The sequence below is a fragment of the Thamnophis elegans genome, chromosome 9 (genome assembly GCF_009769535.1).
Source record: "Thamnophis elegans isolate rThaEle1 chromosome 9, rThaEle1.pri, whole genome shotgun sequence".
Lineage (NCBI taxonomy): Eukaryota > Metazoa > Chordata > Lepidosauria > Squamata > Colubridae > Thamnophis > Thamnophis elegans.
Genome location: NC_045549.1, coordinates 58966203 through 58993789, shown reverse-complemented (window position 1 = coordinate 58993789; position 27587 = coordinate 58966203). Strand labels below are relative to the sequence as shown.

General features: G+C 40.4%; 1 protein-coding gene across 1 annotated transcript in view; it reads left to right on the top strand.

The window, feature by feature from the left end:
* The first annotated feature begins 1570 nt into the window (after positions 1-1570).
* PDGFC (platelet derived growth factor C) overlaps positions 1571-27587 on the top strand; it is a 124663-nt gene continuing 98646 nt past the window's right edge. Inside the window, exon 1 of the mRNA XM_032223556.1 lies at positions 1571-2847. Coding sequence (XP_032079447.1) covers positions 2730-2847 — 118 coding nt within the window. The 5' untranslated portion in view covers positions 1571-2729. The remainder of the gene's footprint in view (positions 2848-27587) is intronic.

Below are 27587 nucleotides of genomic sequence, written 5' to 3'. Positions count from 1 at the left end.
AATTGACAATGGGTGGTATCTGGAAAACCACTCATACTTCAAGAGGAAGGGGGGAAGTAACTGAAACAGAGGAAAAACTTAACTGGTATACAGGTAAACACACATTCATACACATAGAGTCCTGCTTTAGGCACAAAGCCAGAGCTATGCCTTTGGGTCAAGTTATTCTATTTCAGCCTGAGGAGGAGGAAGTGATAACTCAATTCTGAAATCTATTCCCAAGAATCAATAATGACTTGAAGGTGTGCTCATGCATGGGCACCAGTGGTGGGTTTCCAAAAAATTTCGAACCTACTCTGTGGGTGTGGCCTCCTTTGTGGGAGTGGCTTGCCGACCATGTGACCTGGTGGGAATGGCTTGCCGGCCATGTGTTTTCTCTCTCTCCCTCCTTCCTTTTGTCTCTCTGTCCCTTTTTCCTTTTTTTCTTTCATCTCTCTCTCACTTTTTCTTTTATTTATTTATTTATTTATTTATTTCTTCCTTTCTTTCTCTTTCTCTCTCTGTGTGAGTTTGTCCGTCTGTCCGTCTGTGTGTGTGTGTGTGTGTGTGTGTGTGTGTGTCAGTGGTGGGTTTCAAAATTTTTTGGAACCTCTTCTGTAGGTGTGGTCTGCTTTCCGGGTCCACTGGTGGAACCTCTTCTAACCGGTTCGGTAGATTTGACGAACCGGTTCTACCGAACTGGTGCAAACTGGTAGGAACCCACCTCTGATGGGCACGCACAAACTCAAAGACCGAAAATAAAATCCTAGTAAAAATTCCAACAAGGAATTGTGGATGACCTAGGATGGAGGCTGGCTAGTGAAGGGGAGGGGGGGGCATACCTCCCACAATTCTCCAGCACATCTCTTCTGCCAGTTATAAGAAATCAAAGGGGCCGCTCCAACGCAATGGGTAACAAATTGTAAGAGATTTTACACATCTTGAGGCAGTTTGCCAGAACAAAGTACATCCACTAACGGTGACCAACCTGTTTCACTCAAGGGCATGTGATGTGATAAGACCCCTGTCACAGGTATAAATGTCTATGGTCAAAGCATCATTGTGTTCTGGTTAGGTGCAAGTGTAGGGCCTCAGCTATAATGCAATGTCTTTAGTCTTGGCTTAGAACATTATGTGATCTGTGGTTTCTTTCATCACAGCTAAGCAAATTCCATGGGAACCACAACGTCTGAACTAACCCCAGCCTGGTTGTGCTCTGACTTAATGTACTTCAGCACAGCCACACTGTGAAAACGCCAGGCAAAAGTTATGCTTGGGCGGAAGACTTTTTCTTTTACAGCGCCATTTATAATGGGGCCGGTTGGCAGGCCAAGTACTCAAGGGGGGGGGGGGGGGGGGGGGGAAAGTGAGAACAGGCGTCCAGTAGCTAGCTTGAACTTTGAACGACTTCTGTGTCGCCGGCGGTGCCGCCACCGCCTCCTAGGAGGAGCAAACGACATCCAGCACTGCAACCAGGCGCCCCGGACTGGCCATTCCAGGGCTTCCCGCACCACTCGATTTAGGCGTCGGCGACCTCCTGTTGTCGCCTGAAGGGGCAGGGACGGCGGGGGAAAAGGACGGGAGGGCGGGAGAGACTCCTTCTTTCTCCTCCGACCTAGAGACTCAGGGGCACACCAAGAGGAGGGCAGTTGTGTCAGACCGTCGACTCTAACTGAAGACTTTTTAGGGGGGGGTGTAAACTTAGGGCTATCCCCCCTAAAAATTATTTAGGGAGAAGCGACATAAACTTAGCGTTGTATTAAGACCATAGATGGCTGCATAAGGAGAGTTGAAGGGAGGCGAAGTCGGGGTGGAGCACAAAACACCGGGGGCGTTAGGAAATAAGCGCCGGGGTACAGGGTGGCTTGCAAGGGGCTCCCGGGTGTTCCGCAATTATTTCCCCTCTCTCTCCTCTGCGCGAGCAAAACTTTTGCGGCGTAAAACTGAAACCAGGTGCTCTTGCGAGGTGGCGCAGGAGCTCCTTGGGAGAGGCGAGGACAAGCTCGGCGTTTCCTCTCTCCCAACCCCCTTCCTCTTTTTCCCCCCCTTTCCCCGGCCTGCCTGCGATCTTAGCTCGCGGCTGCCTTGGCTTTTCTTTTTGCCTTTCTTCCGCCCACCCCGTTCCATGAGCTGGAGAGCCGAGGAGGAACGGCAAAAAAAACACGTGAAAGCGAGACGTAAGAAAAACAAAACAAACGCGGAATTGCAGCCAGTTAAGAGGCTTGGCCACGGCGCTGCCGAGGAACAGGAGGGCGCAAAACCGAGGGGAAGAAGGTGGCGGTTTTCCTCCCGAAGAGGGCTCCTTTTCCCCACCCCTTTCCCTGGGTTCGTGGGGGAGTCTCTCGTCTCCGACGCTGACAGGTGCTCCTTCGAGCCCGCCGCGAGCTCTCTCGCCCCCTTCGCTTCTCCCCCCCCCCCGCTTTCGTGAGGATTGTGGCGCCCTTGGGAAGCTGATCATGCTTTGAACCTTAGAGGAGAGGAGGAGGGAGAAAACCCTGGAGACAGAGGAAAGAAAGACTGTAGTCGGGGAAAAAGTTTTGGATGGGATTATGTGGAAACTACCCTGCTCTTCTCCGCTGCCCAAGCAGGCTCGCTGCTCCTGCTGCTGCTGCTGCTGGTCTCTCCCCAGCGGTGCAGTCTTCGCAGGCTGGTGGAGGTGGTGAAAACGACGACGCGGGGAGTACTTGAGCTGTCTGCAAGGACTTGGCGCGTGTCTTGTGCGTTAGAGAGTTTCCACCCCAACCTACCAAATGTTCCTCTTCGGGATCTTCTCGCTGACACTTGTTCTGGTCAGCCAAAGACCGGGAGTCCACGCCGAATCAAATCTCAGCAGCAAGTTCCAGTTCTCCAGCGCTAAGGAGCAAAACGGTAAGAAAGTCTTTTTCGGCGTGAGTTTTGTGTGTTTTGGGCTGTCTTCGGGAAGGTACACAAAAGAGTCGGAGCAACCCGTGCTGGGGAAGGAGGAGTCGCTGAGACAGGAAGGATTTTCCTTCTCTTCTGCTTTTACAGAGCCTCAGGGGTTGGGCTGTTGGTGGAGCTTCTGGTTGATTTTTTAAAGGCTGGGGTTTCAGCCTTGCGAAAAGCCCCAGCCTGTATCAGCCCCGGGCGGGCACTTCTGTAAAGATCTCCGTTGAAACGCTCAACCTGGGAGGGATAAAAATCGTTCCCTTCGCCAGAGTGAGCCTTAAAGATTGAAGCTAAAATGAATGGAATTTGGCAGGTCCGGCTTCACGGTGTGTTTTGTCACTCCAGGAAACTTGTCAGTCTCGTAAACTGAAACGGGATAGCTAAAAGGGCACCAATTAAGAAGCCCAGAAGTAGGAAATAGATTAGGTCTCTTTCTTTCTCCCCTTCCCTCATTCTGAGTTTTTTGCATGTGGGGGGGAAGGTTATGATGTGTCTGATCTAATCACCCATTTTGTCGCCTCCATAAGTTTGGCACTGTGCAGGGTAGGTTAATGGAGGATGAGCTCTGTGTGTTTTCAACATGCTGGAAACAAGCTGATATGCATAGGAACTGTGAATCACTTTAAAAAAAAGGTTTCAAGTGTACCTGAAATGTTTAGAAACTCTGAAATTAGGCTCCCTTGGGTTGGGGCTGGCCAGTCTTGCAGAAAGAGTCCTTTCATGCAGAGGGCAGTTTCTGGGTGTGTAATTTGTTTAGCCTCCAAATGCCATATGATTTACATTATTTAGATTTTAAAGACTTTTCTCTTTGATCTCCTATTACAAAGTCATTTAAAGGAACACTTTACAAACAGAAATATTATATGCCACATGAAACCACACCATGAATAGGGGGCTGCCTAAATTTAGGCTATTAAACACCCTGTTTTCCAGTGGTGGATGCTAATGTTTTACTAAAATGTTTTAGTAGTTTCCTTCTGAGCCAGAAAGATGTGATTTCATCTCTACACAAACTAGCCAAACAGGCATAAATAAGAGGCAAAAATAAATAAGTCAATCTTAAAATTGCAGTAGGAAAAAATGAATAAAGTACTGAATGAAGGTCTCCTTTGAACACATTAGGACATTCGACCCCTGTATTTTCTGGAAAAAAAATTCATCTTCCTTAATATATATTAAATATTTTCTGGCAGAGAAAGAGAAATAGGTCTGCTCCTCTTGATGGAAGTTTCTGCCACTGAATGCAAAAGAGTTTAATATTATTAGCAGATGGCACCTGCAGCCATCAAGAGACTATTGGTCGAAAACCAGTTCAATCCCTAGCTAGGGTATTGTAGAAGTCTGGGGAAACTGATGAAAATAATCAGGAACTGACTTCTATATCTATTGAAAATTGATCACAGTAACATCTGTCCTTAACCAGAGTAAGGCATCTATCTTCTGCATTTCTTTCATCTGTTAAATTTGGGGAAGGAAGGAACAGTAGTTTGGTTTTGGAGAAGGAAGATTAGAATTTCATCATATGTCTGTTATAAACAATTACTGGAATACTGCCTGAAACTCTAATCCTACTAACTGAATTTGGTAGTTAGTTCAATTCTTGGATGGAACAGTCGTTGTCATCTATGTTTTATCCTTGCTGTCACATTTTACACAAAGCAGGGACTATTGTTGGTTTAATTTGTAACCTGTAATTCCCTAAGGAATCTACAAAAACCTTTTGCATGTGTGTACTTACCTTGTTGTATCACATTCAAATGCCTTATCAGGAATGAAGGAATGATAAAACTATTTTAAAGGACTATTGTGGTTTAAATGCAGTAACAAATATATTTGTTTGTATAGATATATACAAACATTAAGTCATACTGTGGATTTGTTCTGCATGGAACAGTTACTCTGATTTGTAAATTGTGAATAGTGATTTAGTGTTGTGTGAACCTAGCAGCCAATTGTATGAGTTTTGTGCAGTAATGCTAATCTACAATTAATTCAACTATAATTTACTAAATCTTATTGCACTTCACATTATAGTATAAATTAACCTCACTGATTTACTTTGCACAATAGATTAAGTCATAGATCATACTACTACTTTTTAATTCATCCAGTTTTAGCAAACTGCCAGTCATTAGAATAGTATTGCTCTGGGTAGTGATTTTCAGTTGATATGAAATTAAATTTTGTTCATGTACAAATTCTGTTTGTATCATTAAATATGGGAATGCAATTATTTTACCAGAGGTTTGGTAGGATTTTCTTAAATTTTAAGGTAAATCATGAAAAAACAATATTAAACCCATTTTATAATTATACTGCTTGCCAGTCAAGTTGTGTACCTGCATTGCATATTTCTTTTATTATGGTTCTTTTTTTTTCTTTACTAGTGATGTGCTGTGCTACAGTCCAAGCAGAAAATGTATTTTGAAGAGGTGTGGACACAGTATATCTCTTGGCATCTTCTTAAAAAAACTTGCATCTTTTCCTGGTCACATATGGTATCAATGGAATCTCAGAAAAATATGTGTTGTGTAGGATAAGGAGGTGCTGAAAGTGTATCTATGTCCACTGAAGTATCTTGCTGCAATTTGTTGATGCTTCCTTAATCCCAGATATAGTCTGGAATATGGGAACACAGAGCTACTATGTGATAAGTGTGATATGCATGCCCACATCCCTTCAAAGCACCTTTTATGCTTTGTATCTAACGTGCTGCATATCCTTATTTATCACATAGGCACATTTTAAATCTAAAATCTAAAGAAAAATTGTCTATCGAATATGATTCTCTCTCTCTCTCTCTCTCTCTCTCTCTCTCTCTCTCTCTCTATATATATATATATATATATATATATATATATATATATATATATATATATATACACACACACACATACATACATACATACATACATACATACATACATACATACATACATACAGTGTGATGAGATGATTAAAATGCTGGATTAAGAGCTGGAAGATCCAGTTTCTAAATCCACTCAGCCATGCAAGTTTACAGCCTGTTCAAGTGCTACATACACTGCCTTAAATTCCTGAATGAAAAGTGGGATATAAAATAAATATGTATGGAATTTCATTCATCCTGGCTGAGCTAGTTTTAACCTGCTATAATTAGAATGATATTTTCGGTCTGCTGCGTATAGTATTAATCATTTTTATGTGGGAATCAGCAGCATAATACACAGCATGCAATTGCCAATAAAAAGGTTTTCTGTGGGGAGCACATTTATGTATATAGTTATACAGTAATAGTAATGTCAGATTTGTTTGTTTGTTTATTTATTTATTTATTTATTTATGGCCTCCTAGTTCAGTTATTGCCTTATTTACTTGGAAGCACATTTTACTGATTGTTTCTGGAGAAAGTATGCCTAGAATGAAAGCTATAGAGTCAGATCTTAACCATAGGACTTAATAGTAGATATCTATGGCACATGGAAACCTGTCAAATGAAACTGCTTCACCTTTGCATTGCTGAGAGTGATTGAATTCAGCAGGCCCTCTTCTGAATGATGTAGTTTTGCTTTGGCTGTTGTCCAGTTTTTTTTCATTATTGTATTTTATTGTTCTGTATGTTTTTATCAGTGAACTGCCCGTAGATGTTGGGAATAGACTATGTAAATATTGAATATATAAGTTAAGTAAGTAAGTAAGACTAATTTAGTTACCCAAGCAGAGCCTTTTCATATTGTCTGCAATTGCAGCCTTTTAACTGAAGGTGTCCAGATGTGATGCATTGTTTAGGCTGACATTTCCCCCCTCCACACACACACCTTTACTCTCCTACACAATACTGTTAATAACTCTCTGGAATATTTAAAAGTGTTTGCAAGTATTATCTTTATAGAAACACTGTAAAAGAAGATGAATACAATGCTATACCAGGACCATGCAACAATGTACATTTGAAAAGGAAATGATGGTTTGGAAAGTGCATAGGCTTTTTTCTTTTGACTCTTAATTGCAGCATGTTACTATTTTATCCTGGTTTTCAAAGTGTGTATGTGCTTACAAAAATAAGTCTTAACATTTCTTTGGAATAAAACATGACTGTTCTGTTTTAGTGGCCTGCTGTCTCACCTATCTATAAGATATTTTGCAACCATCTTATTTGGCATGTCATAGCTTAAGAACTTCATGTTATAAAACTCTCTGCCTAAAAAATGAATATGTTGAAGAAACAATATAAAATATATTAATTGCTCCCTCTTTTACATTAGTTGATCATGATTTTATGAATGGGTGTTTAGCTGTATGGTTCAGTTTTAACTTGGTGTAATAAAGATTTCCAAAATTTATTTTTGAGTCTTAGATTTGCCCTGAAGGGATAGTTGCTCTCCAAAACATTTGGATAAATCAGTTAATATAGAAATATTCGGGTCAGTATCGGAATTGTTTATTCAGAAATAGGGTCCTTTAAATTTTCTATGTTGCACCTGATTATTTGAGGACCACCATACTATCTGGCAGAGTTAGTATGCTCCAGGTCCCACTCATTAAAAATGTCACCTAATGGGTTCCAGAAAGCAGGCCTCCCCTGTTATGGCTCCTGCCCTCTAGAACGTCATTCCTCCCAAGATTTATGCAACCTCCACCGTGGCTTGTTTAAGCAAATCCTTAAAACCTGGTTCCATTTACTACCTTATAATTATATATACTACCTAACAGAGGGTCATCATTTTCTCTTGGAAAAATATAACCCAAGATGATAATGATGAAGATGATGGTGATTATGATGTTATCCCTTCAGTTGAGTCTGATTCTTGGCCAGGTCTCCCCACATCTTGCACTAACTATTTCTTTGAGTTTTTCTATGCCTGTGGCTAGTATCAACTTTGATCATGTCCAGCAACTGTGTTCTTTGACTACCTGATTTCCTTTTACTGCTAACTCTTCCAAATATATTGCTTTCTCCAGTGAATTCCTCCACATGATATGGCCAAAGTTTTGTGATTTTTGCCTTCTAGTAACATGTGCTCCGGTACTGGCCTTTGTAGTTATCTTTGCTATCCAAGGAATAATCCAGGTTAAGTATCTGTAACTCTGTGTAGATAATAGTAGTAGAAGTAATAGAACAACTAATAAAGAAAGAAGTGTTAATAAGATAACTGTTATTCTAAATCCTGTTTACGAATTGAAATAAGTAGGCATGTTTTTTGAAAAGGAAGATATATGCACCAAATTGATACTCTTGAAAACAAATTTTATTGGCAAAGTCTGGAAGAAAATAATCACAGTAATTTTGATATGTTAAGAGAATGTTATTGATTCATTGTTTATAGAACAGCAGTATGATACTAGAGGAGCAATTCCCAAGACTTTAAATGTAAAAATATTGCCTGGTTTGTATACTGTGGGTCTCTCACATACCTTTTCAGTCTTTTAATAGCCAATTCAATGAATTGATGCATTGTGCCTGGATTATATTATGATCTGAGGAAGACTGTTTTATGACAAAAGACACCCTATGATATCTGAATACTATGTGCCTGTGTTAGGACAGATCACTTTCTTGTTCATATTAGAATTCAACTTTTGATAGTGATCCTTAAACTAATGCTAAGAATTTTGATTTCTGAGACTGAGGATGATGGATCTACAGCAGTGGTGGGTTTCAAAAAACTTTGGAACCTCTTCTGTAGGTGTGGCCTGCTTTCCGGGTCCACTGGTAGAACCTCTTCTAACCGGTTTGGTAGATTTGACGAACCGGTTCTACCGAATAGGTGCGAACTGGTAGGAACCCACCTCTGATCTACAGTAGCCTTTTCCAGTAGCTTTAGTTTATTCTGAGTAATAAAAAGTATTGTTTATTTACCATTATGATTATAGCTTTTGTTCTTGGAATCATTTTCATTTTAAGAATTTCTAAAAGGCTGTAAATTTATTGCACTGAGTCAAAGGTTTTCTGGCAAACATTTTCCCCCCCTCAAAGTGTTATATTGCTTGTAAGTGTAGGATTGCATAACAGGAGAAGCTAAACAGGGCATACTTTAGCCCTGTCAGATCATTGTGATTTATAAAAGTTGGCTTAAAGTTTACTATATTATGTGGGTCCAGGCAATAATCTCTAGTAAAATAATGGGAGCTGGTTTAGAATGAAATAGAAGTCTTTAGTCTACATATGATAAAAGATTATCTCCCTCTTCATTTCTGTTCAGTTTCCTGCCCTCATTCAAGTGTATTTAGCATTGAAAGATAGAAAGGATACATCCAACTATAATCATATCCAATTGCAGCAGTAAAAGCAGTTCTGGCAATATTCAACAAAAAGTATATTACTTTCATTTTTAATAGTCTGTCTCTGTACGGTACCAAACTTACAAACAGAAAATCAAATGGCCCGTACTACAAAATTGAAAAGGTATGTTCAAGAAATTCAGTTTAAATACATTAATGGATACATCTAGTCAGAATGGCTGTTGCTGTATCTTTATAGTTGAATAAGATATATTGCAAGTACAATCTATGAACATAAATAAAACATATATTATTATGCTCCATTTAATGACAACTTTTATTCCTCCAGAGGGAACATGAGATTGGTTGGGGAATGGTAACTGATTGTAGCATAAAAAACGTTAGTGTTAGAGGTCTGAATTTAATTTCAGAGCAGAGAAAGATGGAGTCTATACAAGCATTTTGTAAGTATCATATCAATGCATATTTCAGGAAACGTAATGCTGCAAAAATGTTAGGAATGTGGCTGTTGAAAGTTGAATGTCAATTGAGAACATTTTTAAGCACTGTAAATGTATATCTTGCCAGCTAATTCAGTGACTCATAGTGGGTGGCAAACTTTTCTGTATTTGTAAAGATAAGTAAATAGTACTTTGAATTATGTCATGTAAAAAAGAGGAATTGATAATACACAACTAAGTTTCTTAATTCTGGGTTTCCTCTCCTCAGAATTTTTTGTTGTTACATCTGTATGAGTTCAGCAGGCCAGCTACTTTCATTTGGCTGAAATTGAGTGCTATACTTAGTAATGCAGTGAAAATGTTAAAATTTAGGTAAAATTATATCAAATTTCTTTGTGTATCAGATTTGTGACTATAAATATTGTTTCACAGCATAAGGCTTCTCGATAAGTTAACTAAGAAATACATATGGGGATTTCTATACAAATAGTCCTTGATTAACAATCACATGATGTGCTTTATGGCTGCATTGTTTAGTGATGACATTCCAGTCTAAATTACCATTGTTAAGCAAGGACCACCTGTAATATAGGTGGTCATCGCTTACTGGCTTCTTATTCAATGACCAAAGTTATGGGAGTGCTGAAGAAGGAGTTGTATCCATCAAAGTATCATCACAGTTACATGATTTTGATAGATGTGCTTAGTAACTAATGCACATTTATGATGATTGCAGCCTCCTATGGTCATGTGATTGCCATTTGTGACCCTCACAGCCAGAGAAGCTGACAAGGCGTCTTGCATCACAGTGATGTGACATCGCACTTAATGATCACAGTGAATTCACTTAATGACTATAGCAGAACTGATTTTATAAGTCACCATGATCACATGCTGTTTAAATTATGATTGCATTGCTTAATGATGGAGTTGCTGATCCCAATTGTAGTTGGTAAATGAAACTGCCTCAATTGCTTTTGTGGGGAATGCACTCCAATTAGGGATAAATATTATCATGCAAAAAATGTATTCCACTCTATTATACTTTCTAAAGGAAAATGGAAAATTTGCCACCAGTTAGTTCAAATGTGTGCAGTATAAATGTAAATGTGTAAATATGTCAGTAGTGGTTCAGACAGAAGACTTTATCATCCCTTACTGGGAGGTGTCAAGAGTTAAATGTGAGATTTTTGTATATAAAATATTCTGTTGTTGGAAGTATCATAGCTTAACAGCAGATGGAATCACATTTGATGTTTTATTGTATGAATGCCATACAGGTAGTCCTCAACTTATAATCACAATTGGGACCAGAACCTTTGTGCCTAAACAAAGACTGTTGTTAAGCACATCTTGGCTAATTTTTAATGATATTTTTTGCATTGATTGTTAATCAAATTAATGCAGTTGTGAAGTGAATCATGCAGTCGTTAAGTGAATCTGGCTTCCTGAATTGACTTTGCTTATCAGATGTCAGCTGGGAAAGTTGCGAATGATGATCTCATGGACTCGGGACACTACAACCATTGTAAATACATGCTGGTTGCCAAGCAACTAAATACTGACCACTGGGGATGCTGTGATGGTAATTATGTGGCCTACCACTTCGTGGCTGAGGTGCTGTCGTTCCCAAACACTTCCACGTTCTTATAATACAGCTGACAGTTGACTGTGGAATATTTAGGAGCGAGGAAATTTCACGACTGGATTTGTTGCACAGGTGGCATCCTATCACAGTTCCACGCTGGAATTCACTAAGCTCCTGAGAGCCACCCATTCTTTCACAAATGTGTGTAAAAACAGTCTGCATGCCTAGGTACTTGATTTTATACACCTGTGGCCATGGAAGTGATTGGAACACCTGATTCTGATTATTTGGATGGATGAGCGAATACTTTTGGCAATATAGTATATCATAAGTTGAATAATGGACTACCACAAAGATCAGTGCTATCCCTTGCTCTTTTAAACTTGTACATCCATGACCTGCCTGAATCTGTTTCTCAGAAATTTAGTTGTGCCGATGACACCAATCTCACAGCCCAAAGAATCAACTTTGGTGATGTAGGGGACATCCTCTCTCAAGATCTCTAGAAGCTGGATGATTACTCAAAAAAATGAATTGTTAATATTAAGTGTCACAGAAACTCTGCTTTTGTGTTTGATTATAGTTATGTAAAAAGCCAAGATGTTATGTTGCTGCTTCTATTTGGTATGCCTCCAACCATGCCTTAACAAAAACAGAAATAGCCACATTCCACCTTAGCAATAGGTACACAAATTACCAGCTTTAAGTGACGTTCCAGGACTGTATTATACAGAGTACTGGGGGTAACACTGGAAAGATCACTAACTTTCCAACAATCCCTGAAAAAAACCAGCTGCAAAATTGAAAAGCCCCAACAATTTATAGACCATCCTGGGGTGCTGATGATAACACCTTACAAAGGTGGCTTTGGTTTATTTCACAACTGAAAATTGTGCCAGCATATGGTTTACAGTCCCTATACCTAAATGGTCGATGTCGAACAATATGTATCATCCCTGGCACATTGCATCTCACTCCTATGCACTGGTTACCAGTACTGAGAAATATCATACTAGCCCACATTAGAAGACAATAAGCTCTCATTCGGCTATGGTCAAGAATGCTGAACAACAAGGCTCTCTCTGTTCATCAGATCAATGCACAGCCTATCACAGGATTGAAATCTCGTAGGCCTGCAGGAGCAGCTATTCACTTAACATCTACCCAGTTGAACCCTGAGAAAGCCTGGAGACAGGAATGATCCAAGGTACTTTCTTGTGGCCTGACCATTAGTGATATCTCTACCAAACCAGCTGGTTTTGACTTGCCTGAACAGAATTAGGTGTGATATTGGAAGTGCCTCTGCACTATATCAGTGGGGATGGAAATATTCCTCTTGTGATTGTGGTGTTGATATGCAAACTATTAAATATATCATAAAGATTGCCCACAACATGTGTTCTCTGGTTCTCTAGAAGTTCTGCATGAAGCAATGTTACCTGGATGGACTGGTGGACATCCAGTTATGAGATCACTGCCATACCCCCATAGATGTTTTGTATATAATTATGTAGATTGTTCCTATATGTTCACTTGTCTTCTTTCATATTCATACGCTAAATAATAATAAAGTGCATGCTCAACAGTCATTGCTTCTGTATAGATTTCTACAAAACAAATACATTAAAAAATCCCTAACTCATATTGTATAATAATAATAGTGGTTATTCTGCCCAAGAAATGTTTTGTTTACCTGTGCAACTGAATCATTTTCTAGAAGAATTTTTTTAGCAAGCTTGAAAACCAGCATGTTAATATGCTAATACATTATGCATATTATGAAAAACATTACTCCACATGTGTACATGTATTATACACATATACAGTGGATAGAAAAATTCATGGGGGGACAACAGCTGATCTTCTAAGGCTGCTTACAGATCCTGAAAACTCTTTTTGAAGCATCTAGAGGTCTCCCCAAATTGTCAACAAACAGTAACTTTTAATACGATTTTCAAAAATTTTCAAAATATATTAATTTTCAGTATCTTTTAATTAAATTAATATATATATTAAAGTTGTTTCTTCTCCTGACCACATTTATTTTTTGGAGTAAGGCTCAGCATATTTTTCAAAGTTACCCTCAGATGTGACTCTTGGTATTAAACTATTGCACTTTATGTCATTTTGGGTTCCACCACAAAACCGCGTTCGACTAAACCGCGCTCGACGAAACCGCGTAGCTGACGTCATCAACAGAGCAACAACAGCGCAGAGACAGAAGCACGCTGTAAACGCTAAACCTAAAATTAACCCCTAAACCTAATCCTAACCCTAACCCTAAACCTAACCCTTAACCTAACCCTAAACCTAACCCTTAACCTAACCCTAAACCTAATCCTAACCCTAACCTAACCCTAACCCTAACCCTAACCCTAACCCTTAACCTAACCCTAAACCTAACCCTAAACCTAACCCTAAACCTAACCCTAAACCTGACCCTTACCTTAAATTGAATCGGCTTGCTTTCAAAGCGCTATTTAAAGCGCCCTTCTTTCTCCGCGCTCGCTGTTGTCGCCCTGTTGATGACGTCAGCGACGCAGTTTAATCGGGCGCGGCTTAGTCGAGCGCGGTTTTGTCGTGCCACGGTCATTTTGAGAAGGTAATGTGTAAGTTACCTTGTAATGAAGTATTTGGTACTGTAAAAAAAAATTATTGCCCCAGTGATGAAACTCAAATTTTGATGTGATATTTTTCCACACCTTCTCTTTTTTAATTTATTCCATGAATAGTTTCTCAGTACATTAGAATTGGATAGTTATGATGAGCGTTATACAAAAGTTGACTTGGCAAGCAAAAATGGGCTAGCATTATCATACAATTTGGTTTTATAAGATTGGTGGCCAAGCACCTGCTTTGAACTTTCTATTACAAGTACAGTATTGCGCATGCTTCCTGGAATTTGTAGTACTGTGCTCTGCAATAATTAGTTATTGTACAGGTAGTCCTCGACTTACGACCACAATTGAGCCCAAAGTTTATGTTGTTAAGTGAGACATTTATTGAGTTTTGCCCCATTTTACGACTTTTCCTGCCACATTTGTTGAGTGAATCACTGCAGTTGTTAAATTAGTAACACAGTTGTTATATAAATATAATATATTCATAAAAATAAGGAATTTCTTTTTTACTCTGTCCTTATAATTATTTTCATGTATCTATCCTCTTCCCCACTCACATATTTATTAACATTCTTTACATTGATATAGCTTGGACCATTAGCAGCATTTCCTGTTTGTCTGGCTGGTTGGGGCAGGGAGAGAAAAATGAGAGGTGTGGGGAGTAGGAGAACAGACTGGAGCAGCTGAGGAAAAAAAGGACATGAGAGGGTGATGAAAGAAGTGTCCTTCTGGGTTCGGCTCCAAGTGGGGAAAAAGACATTGGAGACATGGAGGCTGCTTGGAAAGGTGGTTTATTGGTGGACAGGACCACATGGCTTGAGTCTTGAACAGAAAAGGTGACCATATGCTTCAATGTTGGTGGAGAAGAAGAGAAGGGCTGAGGGAGGGGCTTGCTAGGCTTTTTATAACCTGTTCAGTCCCACCTCTCTGTTTCCTGTTCCTGTGTAAGAAATGTATTCTGATTGGTTGTCAGACTCTCATGGGGCCATGCAGGGACAACTCTCTAGGCTGTGTTTTGAATCCAGGTTTGGTTGAGTTCTCAGATGCCATGTGGGGAGTTGGGTAAAGTTCCTTAATCCCATCCCCCTGTAGTTGAAGTGGATAAGTCTTTATTATGTAAAGGGACTAGCTTGGCCTTCTTAATGGCCCATTGACAAAGCGGGGATAGGCAGGAAGCTACAGGAAGCTATTCTGTCTTTTAAAATATGTTTCTTTCTTTTCGCATCCAGATAAATATTCTGCCTTTTCAATATTTTTCCCTAAATATTTCATTTTTCTGGGAGAGGGCTGGGTGATAACTTCCTACAAGGGAATACAAAAAGATGAAACTGCCACGAGGAAAAAGGCTGCACTCCTTCGTAAAGAGGGAGAGATTGCCACCCCAAGGAAAAGAGGACATCTATATCTTGGCATAGAGACACTGTCCTGGCTGCCACGAAATGAAGACTCCATAGGCCTCTGACTGGGCCTGCAGAGGATATGTTTATGAGGCAACAGGATTGGCGAGGGACCATTTGACCTAAAAGGACAGTCTTTGGGACATTTTTAGCTTGAGCAACACTGCTTACCATATAGATGTAATACTTTAAATTATTGTGCTGTTTAATTTGATCTTTATGGCTAGTATTTTTACTTGAAGCCAATAACTTCTTCCAAGATGTATTGGTGTACCTGGGCCAGGTTGGGCTGGTCACCTGGGAAAGGGTAGAGGAGCCCTATTGCCAGCAGCCCTTTCAGGGGAAGCATTATATTAATATCTTCTAATAAAACACCTTTTTTATCAACCTGTAATCCCTTAATTTGGGATAGAGTTGGGGGCAACTGGATGGAGTTAGCATGTACTGGTGGGATGCCCTTCCTGCTGCTATCTGGTATTGAATTCTCAACCTTCTGAGTGGGAGACAAGCATCTTCCCCAGTAGGCAATCATGCCACTCACATTAGTATCTTCAAATATAAACCTGAAACTATAGTAAAATATGAATTTTGATTGGATGAAACACATATTTAATTTTCCATGAAATAAATTTATCACAAATATCAAAACCACCACTTTTAAAATATGAAGATAGTGACCTGTTAATGACTGAAGGTTTTTAGTGGGGTACTTATATTCTGCCACATATATTTTAGGATTCATTGGTGTCCACTTCTGAATGCATAGATTCAACTTGAATTTTAATGAGTCACAACCTTTTGTAGCCAGATAAAATCATTTTGATTGCTTTCAGGTAAAAATATAGATGCTCTTACAGAGAAGGATTACCATTTGAAATGCTAACCTTATGTAGGAATCCAGTTAAAGAAAATGAGATAATAGTTCAGTTCACCTTTTTTCTCCATGCCTTCCTTTTTATCTGTAGCGTTTTCATTTTTGATAAAACTAAAGGAACGTAAACTATATTTAAAGTATTAAAGATGAAAGAGTAATTTATGGTTTTATGGTGGTTCAGGGTTTTTTAAAAAATTTATCCATTCATTTTTAAGCCAGTTTCATCTATTTGGGCTTCAGTTGAAATTGATTTACGGTAGCCATTTGCAAAATGATGATGTGTACATAAATGCAAATGTAAAACTTGCTATTTTATTACCTTAGCCAAGGAATGATAACAAATCATTTCTTGGTGTAGAAAGAGACAACTCTAATATGATTTACTGATTCCTTTGGCCAATATTAATCTGATTGAAGGTAAAAGATTGGAGTGTATAAAGTTAATACATTGGTATGGACGGCATTCTCAGAGGCTGACGTCTAGAGAAATCTGGGACGTATGCCTGACTGGGGGCAGGGTACCAACTTTTTCTTTCTTGGCAGTCTATTGAGACTAACGGAATGCTGCTCTGAGGGGGGGGGGCTCCCTGACCTTTGAGTAGCTTTAATTGGGGCCATTGAATTCCATTAAAGGGAGAAGCTAAAAAGCTTCCTTATCCACATGCTTCTTTGAAACGTTACCACACTATTTCAGCAGTAAGTAGCATTCATTGTACTCTTTATTACACATCCTTTGCATAACAACAAATATTGTTGTCAGACTGTAAGGTATTTTGATCTGTAAACATTGTTCTAGAAATTTCACCAGTGGTGATAAATTAGCACAAGGCCATTTCCATCAAGAAAAAAGGCAATTCAATTTGTTTGTAGTTATGGATCTCATTCAACTAGTGTAAAACGTAATGAAGGAAATGGATGGAATAACTTCTTTATAAGTATAATTTCCTATAATTATAGGATAGAGAAGCTAATAGGGTCACCTATGTAACAAAATATAGAATAATTTACTTTAATTTGTTAATTTGTTTAAGAAAGATAAAACATCATTATGATTCTAAAACTTTGGAATCCTAGTAGATAACCATTTAAATATGAGCCAGGAGTGTGCTGCAGCTGCCAAAAAAGCCAATGCAGTCCTAGGCTACATTATCGGAAGGATAGATTCAAGATCATGTGAAGTGTTAATACCATTTTATAATGCCTTGGTAAGACTACACTTGGAATACTGCATCCAGCTTTGGTCAGCACAATGTAAAGAAGATGTTGACACTCTAGAAAGAGTACAGAGAAGAGAAACAAAGATGATTAGGGGACTGGAGTCTAAAATGTATAAAAAATCTTTGCTGGAATTGAGTATGTCTAGTTTAATGAAAAGAAGGACTAGAGGTGACATGATAGCAATGTTCCAATATCTAAGGGATTGCCACAAAGGAGAGAGAGAGTGCTTTTTTGTTGTAGTCTTTAGTCTATAGAATGAGGTGCTGGATTGATCATCAACGTGGTGGTGTTTGAGAGATAGTTGGCATATGTTTTGGGTTGTCTGCCAGGTTTTTTATTTGTTTGTTTTGTTGCATCTTTTCTTTTATCTTGTTTTATTATGTTCTGCATGTTGTGAATCATCCATCCACAGTCACCTTACAGTTGAGCAACACTAATTAGAAATAAACAAATAAATTATAATTTGGATCTGATTTTCTGTAAAGAACTGTCCAGGATAATTGTGATCTAAAGACATTCAGAAATCTAGTGAGATTTTCCAAGATAATTGCATTTTTGTGAATGCAAAGTGCTTCGTAAAACTTAGTAAAACTTTGCAATTTATTAACATAGTACGTATCCAGACAAACATTGTTTGATTCTGAAGATATGCATAATTATGTTAGTAGTTTATAATCCTTTCCGGACAAAGATGCTAGTGATTATGGAATAGGTGCTGAAATCCTCTTTTTAGTTAGGTAATTGAATACTGTGACAATCACTGTATGGGATGGTGTGTGCTGGATGAGGGACAGAATGTTCTATGCAACCTTAGTGATTCTTCCAGACTTCTCGGTAGCTTTCAGTTCCATCATGCTTGCCCTTCATATAGAGAAAATACATTAGTTAGATTAAACATTACAATCTCCATTGTTAGTGGAGATAGCAGTCATGAATGGGTTAATTTTGTTATCATCCAATGGGATTGAGTCTGAAGATTTGCATATCCCACCTTCACTGGTCTCACCAGCTATTTTAGGCTCAGGTTTTCAAGGGATAACGTGCTATTCTAGGTTCTGTACATATAAAAAAATACAAAAAATATTTCTTCACTGATTATTCCCCTGGCTTCTTTTAATTTAGATCAGCAAGCTCAGGGGAGCACTAGGAGCCTTGCAGAGGTGAGGGCTTTGCTGTGGGGCGGTTTCTGTTCCCCCTACCCCCTCCATTTCAGCCAGTTCGGAGGGGATGAGCTTTGGAGGCGTTGGGAAGCCCAGGTCAGCTGAGACCGTCATGCGGGGGATCCCTGCGGCTCAGACTTCGCTCCACGCAGTTTCTAGAGCTGTCACTGAAGTTTCTCTTCAGGCGGCCACCATTTTTGGCATGAAAAGTGCCTGGACACAGAGGAAGATCAGGCCTCTCCGTCATCGTAGGAGGCTGGTGAGACATTCGAGTTTCGCCCTTCAGACCTGCAGACGTGGGTGGCCCTGGGAAGCCCCCCTGCACCTCTGCAGGCTCATTTCCTGATGCTAGTGAGCAGGTCAAGCTGGCTCGCACCGCAGCAGAGTTGCAGCCTCCTGCCACCACCACTGGGATCTGGGTGAGCCAGCAACAGTTGCACGAGGCCGGAGAACCCAGCTCAGGCCTGCAGGACAAATGAGCATGGCTGATTTGGAGGGATCTGGAAGAGGCTGTTGCAGGGCCTTCAGCGGCAGCCCCCACCATAAAGAGGGCTGCACCCCCTCTCAAAGCTGGGCCTTCTCAGAAAGCCTCTAAGGCATTGCAACTGGCAGAAGAGAGGAGACAGAGGGCCCTGGATTATGAATTTGCCAGAGCTCAGAAGGAGGCTGAGAAACATGGCTCCCAAATTACTGTGCAGGCCCAAGTCCATTCTCAGCCCTCTGAAGAGGTTTCTGTATCTCCTGATCCTCTTCTACCCCAGTTGTGAAGCTCCCAAGAGATGACCTAATTAATTTACGAGCCTCGAGACAACGTTCAAACAAAAACCATTCATTTATTAGGATCAACATCTTGGTATTTCTCCTGTGGAGCTGAAACTGGCTCCCGCTTAGTTGCGTTTGAACTTTACCCCTCTATCTCTTCCCTTCTGTTATATGTCATAATTCATGTTCAACAACTAGGTTGTAGAAATATGGGATCCGACTCTGGCCGAAGGTATGCATGGAATCCTCCCTCCCATGCCAACCTGATAATAGTCATGGCAACGCTTTACAAGTTGACACCATGATTTGCCCCCAGATAGCAGGGAGGAGGGTTCCCTTTTAGAACAGGAGAAAGGTGAGGTCACTCCTGACTCCCCCAGGGGCAGTCCGTGCCAAGCTGTGGCTGCCACTCCCACCATTGGGATCCAACTGGGGTCTCAACCCGACATGGCTACCATAATTTCTAAGGCCATTTGCCAGAGCACAGTGGCCAGACTGATGCAGCAGGATTCCTCTTGGGCCTCTGGGCGCAGCAAATCATCCGGGGGGGGGGTAAGAAGAAGAAAAGTTTTTCTTCAAGGGTTTGATCTGAACCAAGGTGCCCATCCAGGCCCCCTAGTCAGTCATCTTCTGGGGAGGATGGGGAAAGACAACAGGGTTCAGAGATGTCCGCTGATGAAGGCTTCAAGCCCGACCAGCCTGCATTTGTGGGCCTCTTTAAGCTGGCTCTCTTTAAGTCACTCCTCTTCAAGGCATGTAGGGTGATCACTCTGGATGAGTTGCTGGAGCCCCCTGCACCGACTCTGGCACCAGGGGACAACATTGATCAAGGGTTCTTACAGCCAACGGCCCCTAAGGAAGTGGTACCTGTCCCTAAGTTGTTTCTGGATGTAGTTCAGTGTCAGTGGGCTTCCCCGGGGTCAGGCCCCTTTCCCAATGATAAAGGTTTTATGATAAAAGGTTTTATGACATTGGGCCAGAATTGAACAAGGCGCTGGAGGTCCCCACAGTGGATGCACCAATTGTGGCCATTTCGGCTCCATCAGTGGTCACTAGTAGTAGAATCTCTCTGTCTGGAGGATAAGCAGGCAGAGCAGGCATTGAGTAAGGGTCACCAGTCGGCTGCTTGGGCCATCAAAGCCTCTACTGCTTCTTCCTTTTTTGGTAGAGTGGTTCTCAAATGGCTCAAGAGATTGCAGGATAGGATTCCTACCAGTGATGCTAGACCACATACCAGGATTTTAACAAAATAAAGGCTGCTATGGAGTTTGCAGCGGAAGCCTCACTTAATGCCTCCCGTTTCGTGTCCAAGTCCATAGCCACCTTCATTGCCACTAGATGGCTCCTATGGTTGAGGCAGTGGCAGGCTGATGCTAAACATAAGTGGAGTCTCGCATCGGCCCCCTACTCAGGTCAGCAGCTCTTTGGTCTGCCCCGGAACCAATGCTAGTGGAGTCCAAAGACAAAAAGAAAGTTTTACCTTCCCAGTTAAGAAATCGGACAAAAAACCCTCTTCTTACAGGAGATTGCCCTTTCGTGGCGGAGGGGGAGGTTTTTCCTCCCCTTGCTCCCAGCATCAGTTCAACCCTTCTCAGGGACACAATATTAGCAGGACAAGTCCAATAAGGGGGACCAGTGCTATCAGGCCCAGTAGATCCTTCTGAGGTGGGGGTAGCCATCCCTTCTGGCATCAGAAATGACTGCCTGATGACGATTCCCATCAGGGGCCAATTGGCCTTTTTTGCCCACCAGTGGGAGGCAATAACATCAGATGCTTGGGTCAGGGAGACGGTATCCAACAGCCTTTCCCTCAAGTTTCTCTCCTACCCCCTGAGGTTTTTCAGAACGTACCCAGTGTCCCGGAATGCAGACCGAAGGCTTTTGGTGGAACAAGCAATTCAGCACCTCCTGGACATTCAGGCGATCCAGGCTGTTCCACCAGATCATAAGGGGCTGGGATTTTATTCCCTTATGTTCATAGTTCCAAAAACCTCAGGAGGCTGGAGAGTGATACTTGACTGAAATGGTTAAATCGCCACATAGGATATAGGTGCTTCAAGATGCAATCATTACAAACCATCCTGGAAATTGTTGACTTCCTCACCTCGGTGGATCTGGCAGAGGCATACCTTCATATACTCATTTTGACAGCTCATAGGCAGTTTCTCAGATTCTATTACCAAGGAAGACATTACCAATACAAGGCCCATCCATTCGGTCTCTCCTCGGCACCCAGAGTATTTACGAAGGTGCCGGCATCCTTGGCCGTCCACATAAGGGCCAGTCCCATCTGGATTGTCTGCTACCTGGACGACATCCTGCTTCTGTCTAGGTCCTCTTACCAGGCAAGTCAGGACCTTCAGCTGACTTTCCAGCTGTTAGACCACAGGTTTTCCATCAACCTGAGCAAAAGTCACCACCAGAATTCTCCACCTGGGGGTGGTCATAGATACCAGGGAGGGAAGTGTCTATCTTTCGCAGGAAGGCCAGACCAGTCTGAGATCGATGGCATTGGATGTTGTGGCATGATGACAGGTGCAGCTGGTCATGCTATTTCAACTGCTGGGGAAGATGGTGTCTTGCTTCCGCATTGTACCGTGGGCGAGACTGCATAGCAGGCCGCTCCACTGGTTCCTCCTTCCCCATCAGAGGGCATTCGCCCATGAGGGGGGTCCTGTCGCAGGCAGTGCATGGGTCCCTGAGGTGGTGGATGTCATCGGCGATTTCCCAGGGGACCTTGTTCCGTGAGTCATGTTGACCATGGATGCCAGCCTGTTGGGCTGGGGCATGCACCTTTGGTCAAACATCACCCAGGGCCTCTGGTCCCCGTCGGACTGCCAACACATCATCAACTACCTGGAACTGAAATCCATCCGCCTGGCTCTCCTGCACTTCGGCCGGCAGCTGTAAGGTCACCACGTTCTCATCTACACCGACAATGTGACGAAGGCACATATCAATTGCCTGGGTGGCACGTGCTCCAGGTCTCTGATGCAATAGGTGTCAAGGTTCTCTTGGTGAGAGCCTAGCACATCTCCGGCACAGCCAACGTCACAGCGGATTGGCTCAGTCAATATAAGGTGCATCAGGCAGAGAGGCAACTCCATCCGAGAATGTTTCATCAACTGGTCCATCAATATGGGTCTCCCTCCATCAATCTCTTCACCCCTCCTTTGTGCCCAAGATCAACACGCACTTCCATAGGGCACAGGAGCTGGTGATCCCCAACTTCTGCCCATCTCCTACCCACAGACTGAAAAGACAGTGGCATAAGCTTGATGTTAGATGGGCCCTTCGAATTTACATTCACCGTACTTCTTCAATACGACGCAAAGAGACGCTGTTCGTGTCTTACCAACTGACTTCCTTGGGACTTAAGACTTCCTCTGCTACCTTGAGTCGGTGGATCAGAGCCTGCATTACCAAGTCATACAAATTGCAACTGCAGCCAGTTCCAGATCATATTTTGGCACACTCGACGAGGAGTGCAATGACTTCAGCTGTCTGGGCCACTCAGGCCTCCCTTGAGGAAGTTTGCCATGCAGCCACCTGGACATCCCCGTTGCCATTCATCTGCCACTACAAAATTGACGGCTACACATCGGCGGATGCAACTTTTGGCAGACGGGTTCTGCAATGGGTGCGTGAAGCTCAAGAAATTTCGGCCGGGTCGTAGGCCCACCCGTAGGGACACTACTAGCTTTGGTATGTCCCATTCATAACTGTTGTCTCCACTGACAATGGAGATTGGGTGTTGGTTTACCTAATATGCTCAATCTCTGGTGGAGACAGCAGTCATCCTCACCCTATGAAGAGGTTCGGTGCGAAGTTGTAAGAAGTTCCTTGATAATACCATAGCACGTCAGTCTGAGGATCATATTTGTCATAAAAAGCTGGTGAGGCCAGTGAAGAAGGCGGGATATGCAAATCTTCAAACTCAGTCCCATTGGATGATTATAGAGTTAACCCATTCATTACTGCTGTTTCCACCTTCCTAGAGATTAAGCATATCAGGTCAACCAATGCCCATTTTAATAATTTATCACTGTCTCTAAACCAGATAACTATTTTTTCTTTAACTATGATTGAACACACTGATGTTATAAATCTTACCTTATTTTTTAAAATAATTCCTTAACCCATTCAAAAAGTGTCTCAGACATTATTTGCTTTCATCTGTGTTTCAAAGTGAAAATCCTCCAGAACGTTAATAGATTTCTTTTGTTTCAATAAGTAAAATTTATCCTTTTGTTTGTAACTTTTAGAAGAGGTCCTTCCAAATCTTAGCAGAGCTCTTTTGTCTAGCCAGAAGGGAAAAAAAATCTATATCAGTTTCCTGATTTAATATCTCCCTGCCAGGTAAGATGTGGTTTGATATTTGTTCATCTCCTTTGGGGAATGAGTCATTCCTCAATTTTATTAAGCATTTGATCCATTCTGCCCAAAAAATGTGACTGAAAAGTATTTGGTTGACTGAAAGTTTTGCAGCAAGGAATTTAGTTCCATTTTCTTTAACCTTGGGCTCTATTGTCCAGCCTTATGGTCCCTTTATCACAACAAACGAACAAGCAAAAGCAATATCCATTTTCCCATGAGAAATTTCTTCTAAATAATTCAAAATTATAATTCGAACTTCCACAACCTGTCGACTGAGCACCCTTTTGCTGCAAGGTACAAAAATCATATATTTACATTATTGTCTTTTAAGGAGATGGAAACTTACCTGATGAATAAAGTAAAGCCAGTCCAAAAGATCTTAATCTCTTTATTATGTGAAAAATAAAATAGAAAATGATTAAGATATAAGGCTAGATTGAATTTAATATATGTAAAGGCTGCTTTGCAAGTGTAAGCTTGATATAGTTCCAACTCTCACCCACTACACTCAGAAACTGACCATTAAAATGGCAATTTCCATGGTCTACTGTACTCAGGGCTGTCCGGAATCGTGTGGATAATGCCAATGATCTCTCCTTTGTCCCGGAGAGATTATGCCTGCTTGGATCCAACATCCAGGGGTTATTCTCCTCACTGTCTTGCTAGCCAGTGAAATCAAGCAAAATGTCATTTTGCTATGGCAATTACAGAAATCTCAAAAATTTGAAGAATTTGCATCTCAAGTAGAGTCTTTGAGATTCTATAAAGTTGCTTTTTGAATTACTTATGTGACCTTTTTCAATGAATGCAGGGATGTGCTTATAGCATAAAATTGCATTTCTGTTTTTTTTTAATCAAATCCAAGTGAAGAAATGGAAGAGCTTAATCAGTACTTTGCTGACAAACTAAAATTCAGTATAGGAGCAATAGACGTACTTTAATTGGTGTTAATTTAGCCTTTTTTGAAGATGCTTCCATGGAATCAGTTCATGGCTTTGGCTAGCTGGTAAATACAGCTGTGCCAATAGAAATATGAGCTCCTCTGTATCTTTTGAGATTCCCTTTCTTAGTTCAGTATAGGTGCACCATTCACTAGTTTACAGAGGCAGAAATAACAAATTAAGAAATGCATGTCATTATAACTTCTCATGGAGATTACTGCCATGCACTGTAGAAATAGATACTCTTGGAAGATGGACTGGGTTCAGAAATTTTACTACAGTATGATGGGTAGAACACTAATTGAAACTGGATGTTACTGGATGATCAATATTGTATACAGATAGTTTTCATTTAGCAGTCACAATTAGGATCAGCTGCTCAACTAACTGTTAAGGGAAGCAATTGTTGCAACTGTTAACAATCTTCAGCTTTCCTTTGCTTTATAAACCTGCAAAGGACAATTTGGGTTCCTGTAGGAGAGGACCAGACTGAACACTGTTCCAATTGGTTAGATTAATATCAAATGCTGGGGAAATCAGGAGATTCAGGCAGTTAAAATGAATCTAAAGATTTACTGCAAGCTTTATACTCTCTACAAGAATCTGACCAACTGGTGGTTAAGGGAAATGAGTGGGAGATATGAGAGACATTCAAGGAGGGCTTGACTTAGATCTCATGCAGGAGTGACTTAGAACATTTTTGACCCCTCCCTTGAGTGCAGCCTGGTCCTCTACATTTTTCTTATTTTCACTATGCTTAGTGGTTTCTGTACTATAGGAAATATCATGAGAAAGTTTCATTTTATATAGAGCCGAGGTGGCGCAGTGGTTAGAGTGCAGTACTGCAGGCCAGCTGACTGCTATCTGCAATTCAGCGGTTCAAATCTCACCGGCTCAAGGTTGACTTAGCCTTCCATCCTTCCGAGGTGGGTGAAATGAGGACCCAGACTGTGAGGGCAATATGCTGACTCTGTAAACCGCTTAGAGAGGGCTGAAAGCCCTATGAAGCGGTATATAAGTCTAATTGCTATTGCTATTTTCTGTTGTCTTTTTGTAGTTAGGTAAGGTATTTAATTTCATGTAGTTCTGCTGATTTAGAATATCACAAGTAATTCTATTTTGGGTATTTTTAATCTGTACTGGTCTTAACTGTTATTTAATGTATCATCCACAATTTCTACTATATGTTAATAAACTTTACCAATATTATGAAATAGCATTTTATGACATTTGATCTTGTCCATACTTTTTATCTTTTGGCTTGTTAATCCCTTTATTATTGGATAATAATTATCTTTACATTATTATTTTATTGACATTATTTCATTATATTAAAATTGGAGGCACTGGTACAGGCAGTTGCCAGCAGTCAAACATTGATTCAAAGGCACAAGAAAGTATATCTTTTATTAATCATGTAGCATGATTTCCTTCTCTTTGAAATATTACAAAATGAAAGACCATATTTTGATAAATTAGTGAACCAGTTAGGCTGAAGCAATTTGTTTATCTAATGACGTCTGGCTCAGAGATTAAAAATGTCTGAAACTGTGTCTCATTGACATCATCAAGGGTAAACAAGAATATTAGTTGATGGAAAAATAAACTGACCAAAGGCCTCCATGAAAAGCTTTAAGGATTAGTTTTAGAAAGAAGTAGAGATTTATAACTAAAAGTGTTCTGAAAGTAGCTGGAAGTGATTAATTGGAAAATTCTATAGTATTAGAGTTTTGAGTCTCTTGCTTTTTTAATTGAATAATATTTTAAAGACATTCAAGAATAAGAAGGAAAAAGTGAGAAATGTCTATATTTCGGTTTCATGTTTGATATGTGGTAGGAAAAACAAAGAACCATGACATGTTTTTCAGCTTATTAAAGAGAGAAGTGAGATAATTATTTTAGATGTAAATAATTTATAGCTTATAATGGCATCATAGATATGATATTTGTTTATTATACTATGTTTCCTGTCTTCATGGTATGCATTTTTGTTTTGTAAAATAAAAAGTAATAATATGAATCGAAGAAAACTGTTGTTAAGTTTCTGACCAAAGGAAGCTATTATAGATGCTGGGAAATAATGGATGCAATGAAATCATAAATTCGCAGGGAAGAAGGAAATGGACAGAATATGTTGTTGATCCTAGAAAATGTAGTTAAGATAACTCATAATTTTAAATGGTTTGAATACTGAATTACCGTGTTTTTCGGAGTATAAGATGCACCAGAGTATAAGACACACCAAGGTTTTGAAGAGGCAATTTTATTTAAAAAGTAGGTAGGTAGATAGAGGGGTAGAGGGAGAGAAAGAGGGAGAAATACAGTAGATAGGTAGGGAGAGAGAAAGAGTAGATAGGTAGGTAGGTAGGTAGGTAGGTAGATAAAGGGATAAAGAGAGAGAAAAATAGATAGATAGATAGAAAGAGAGAGAGCGAGAGAGAGCATGTAGGTAGGTAGGTAGAGGGATAGAGAGAGAAATAGAAAGAGAGAGAGAGAAATACAGTAGATAGGTAGGGAGAGAGAGTAGGTAGTTAGATAAAGTAAGCCCTTAGGACATGTGGCTATCTCAAGTAGTTTTTGGCGAACGCTATCATGCAGTCTTTACCTTTTTCTTCTTCTAATGCTACTTCTAATAAAATGGACATACTGTAGGACATTAAAGCTCTTCTGCGTTAAAATACAGTATGAATCTGATTCAAATATATCTTGGCTTGATCACAAATCCACCAAAGATGATAAAAATTCTATCTTTACAATTATATTTCCAAAATACATTTGATATAGCTTTATGTACAGTATTTTTGAAAATTTGTCAGGTGATAGGTACCAATGACACATCATTTTGAAAACATTTTTTAAAATTATAGTTGTAAATTTTAGATTATTTTGTCCACATATTTTTTCATTGCTCAAGCGTGATATTATATCAAAAGTTCCTTGCCATGCAATTTTCACATATTCATTTCCCAGATTCAGTTTCAACAACATTTCTACATCTTGGCAATAACATGTTCTTCATTAGGACACAATACAGTTTCAAACTGATTTTTACAGATTCAAACCCATAACATTTTTTGGTCTAAATTACATCTTTCTTTCAA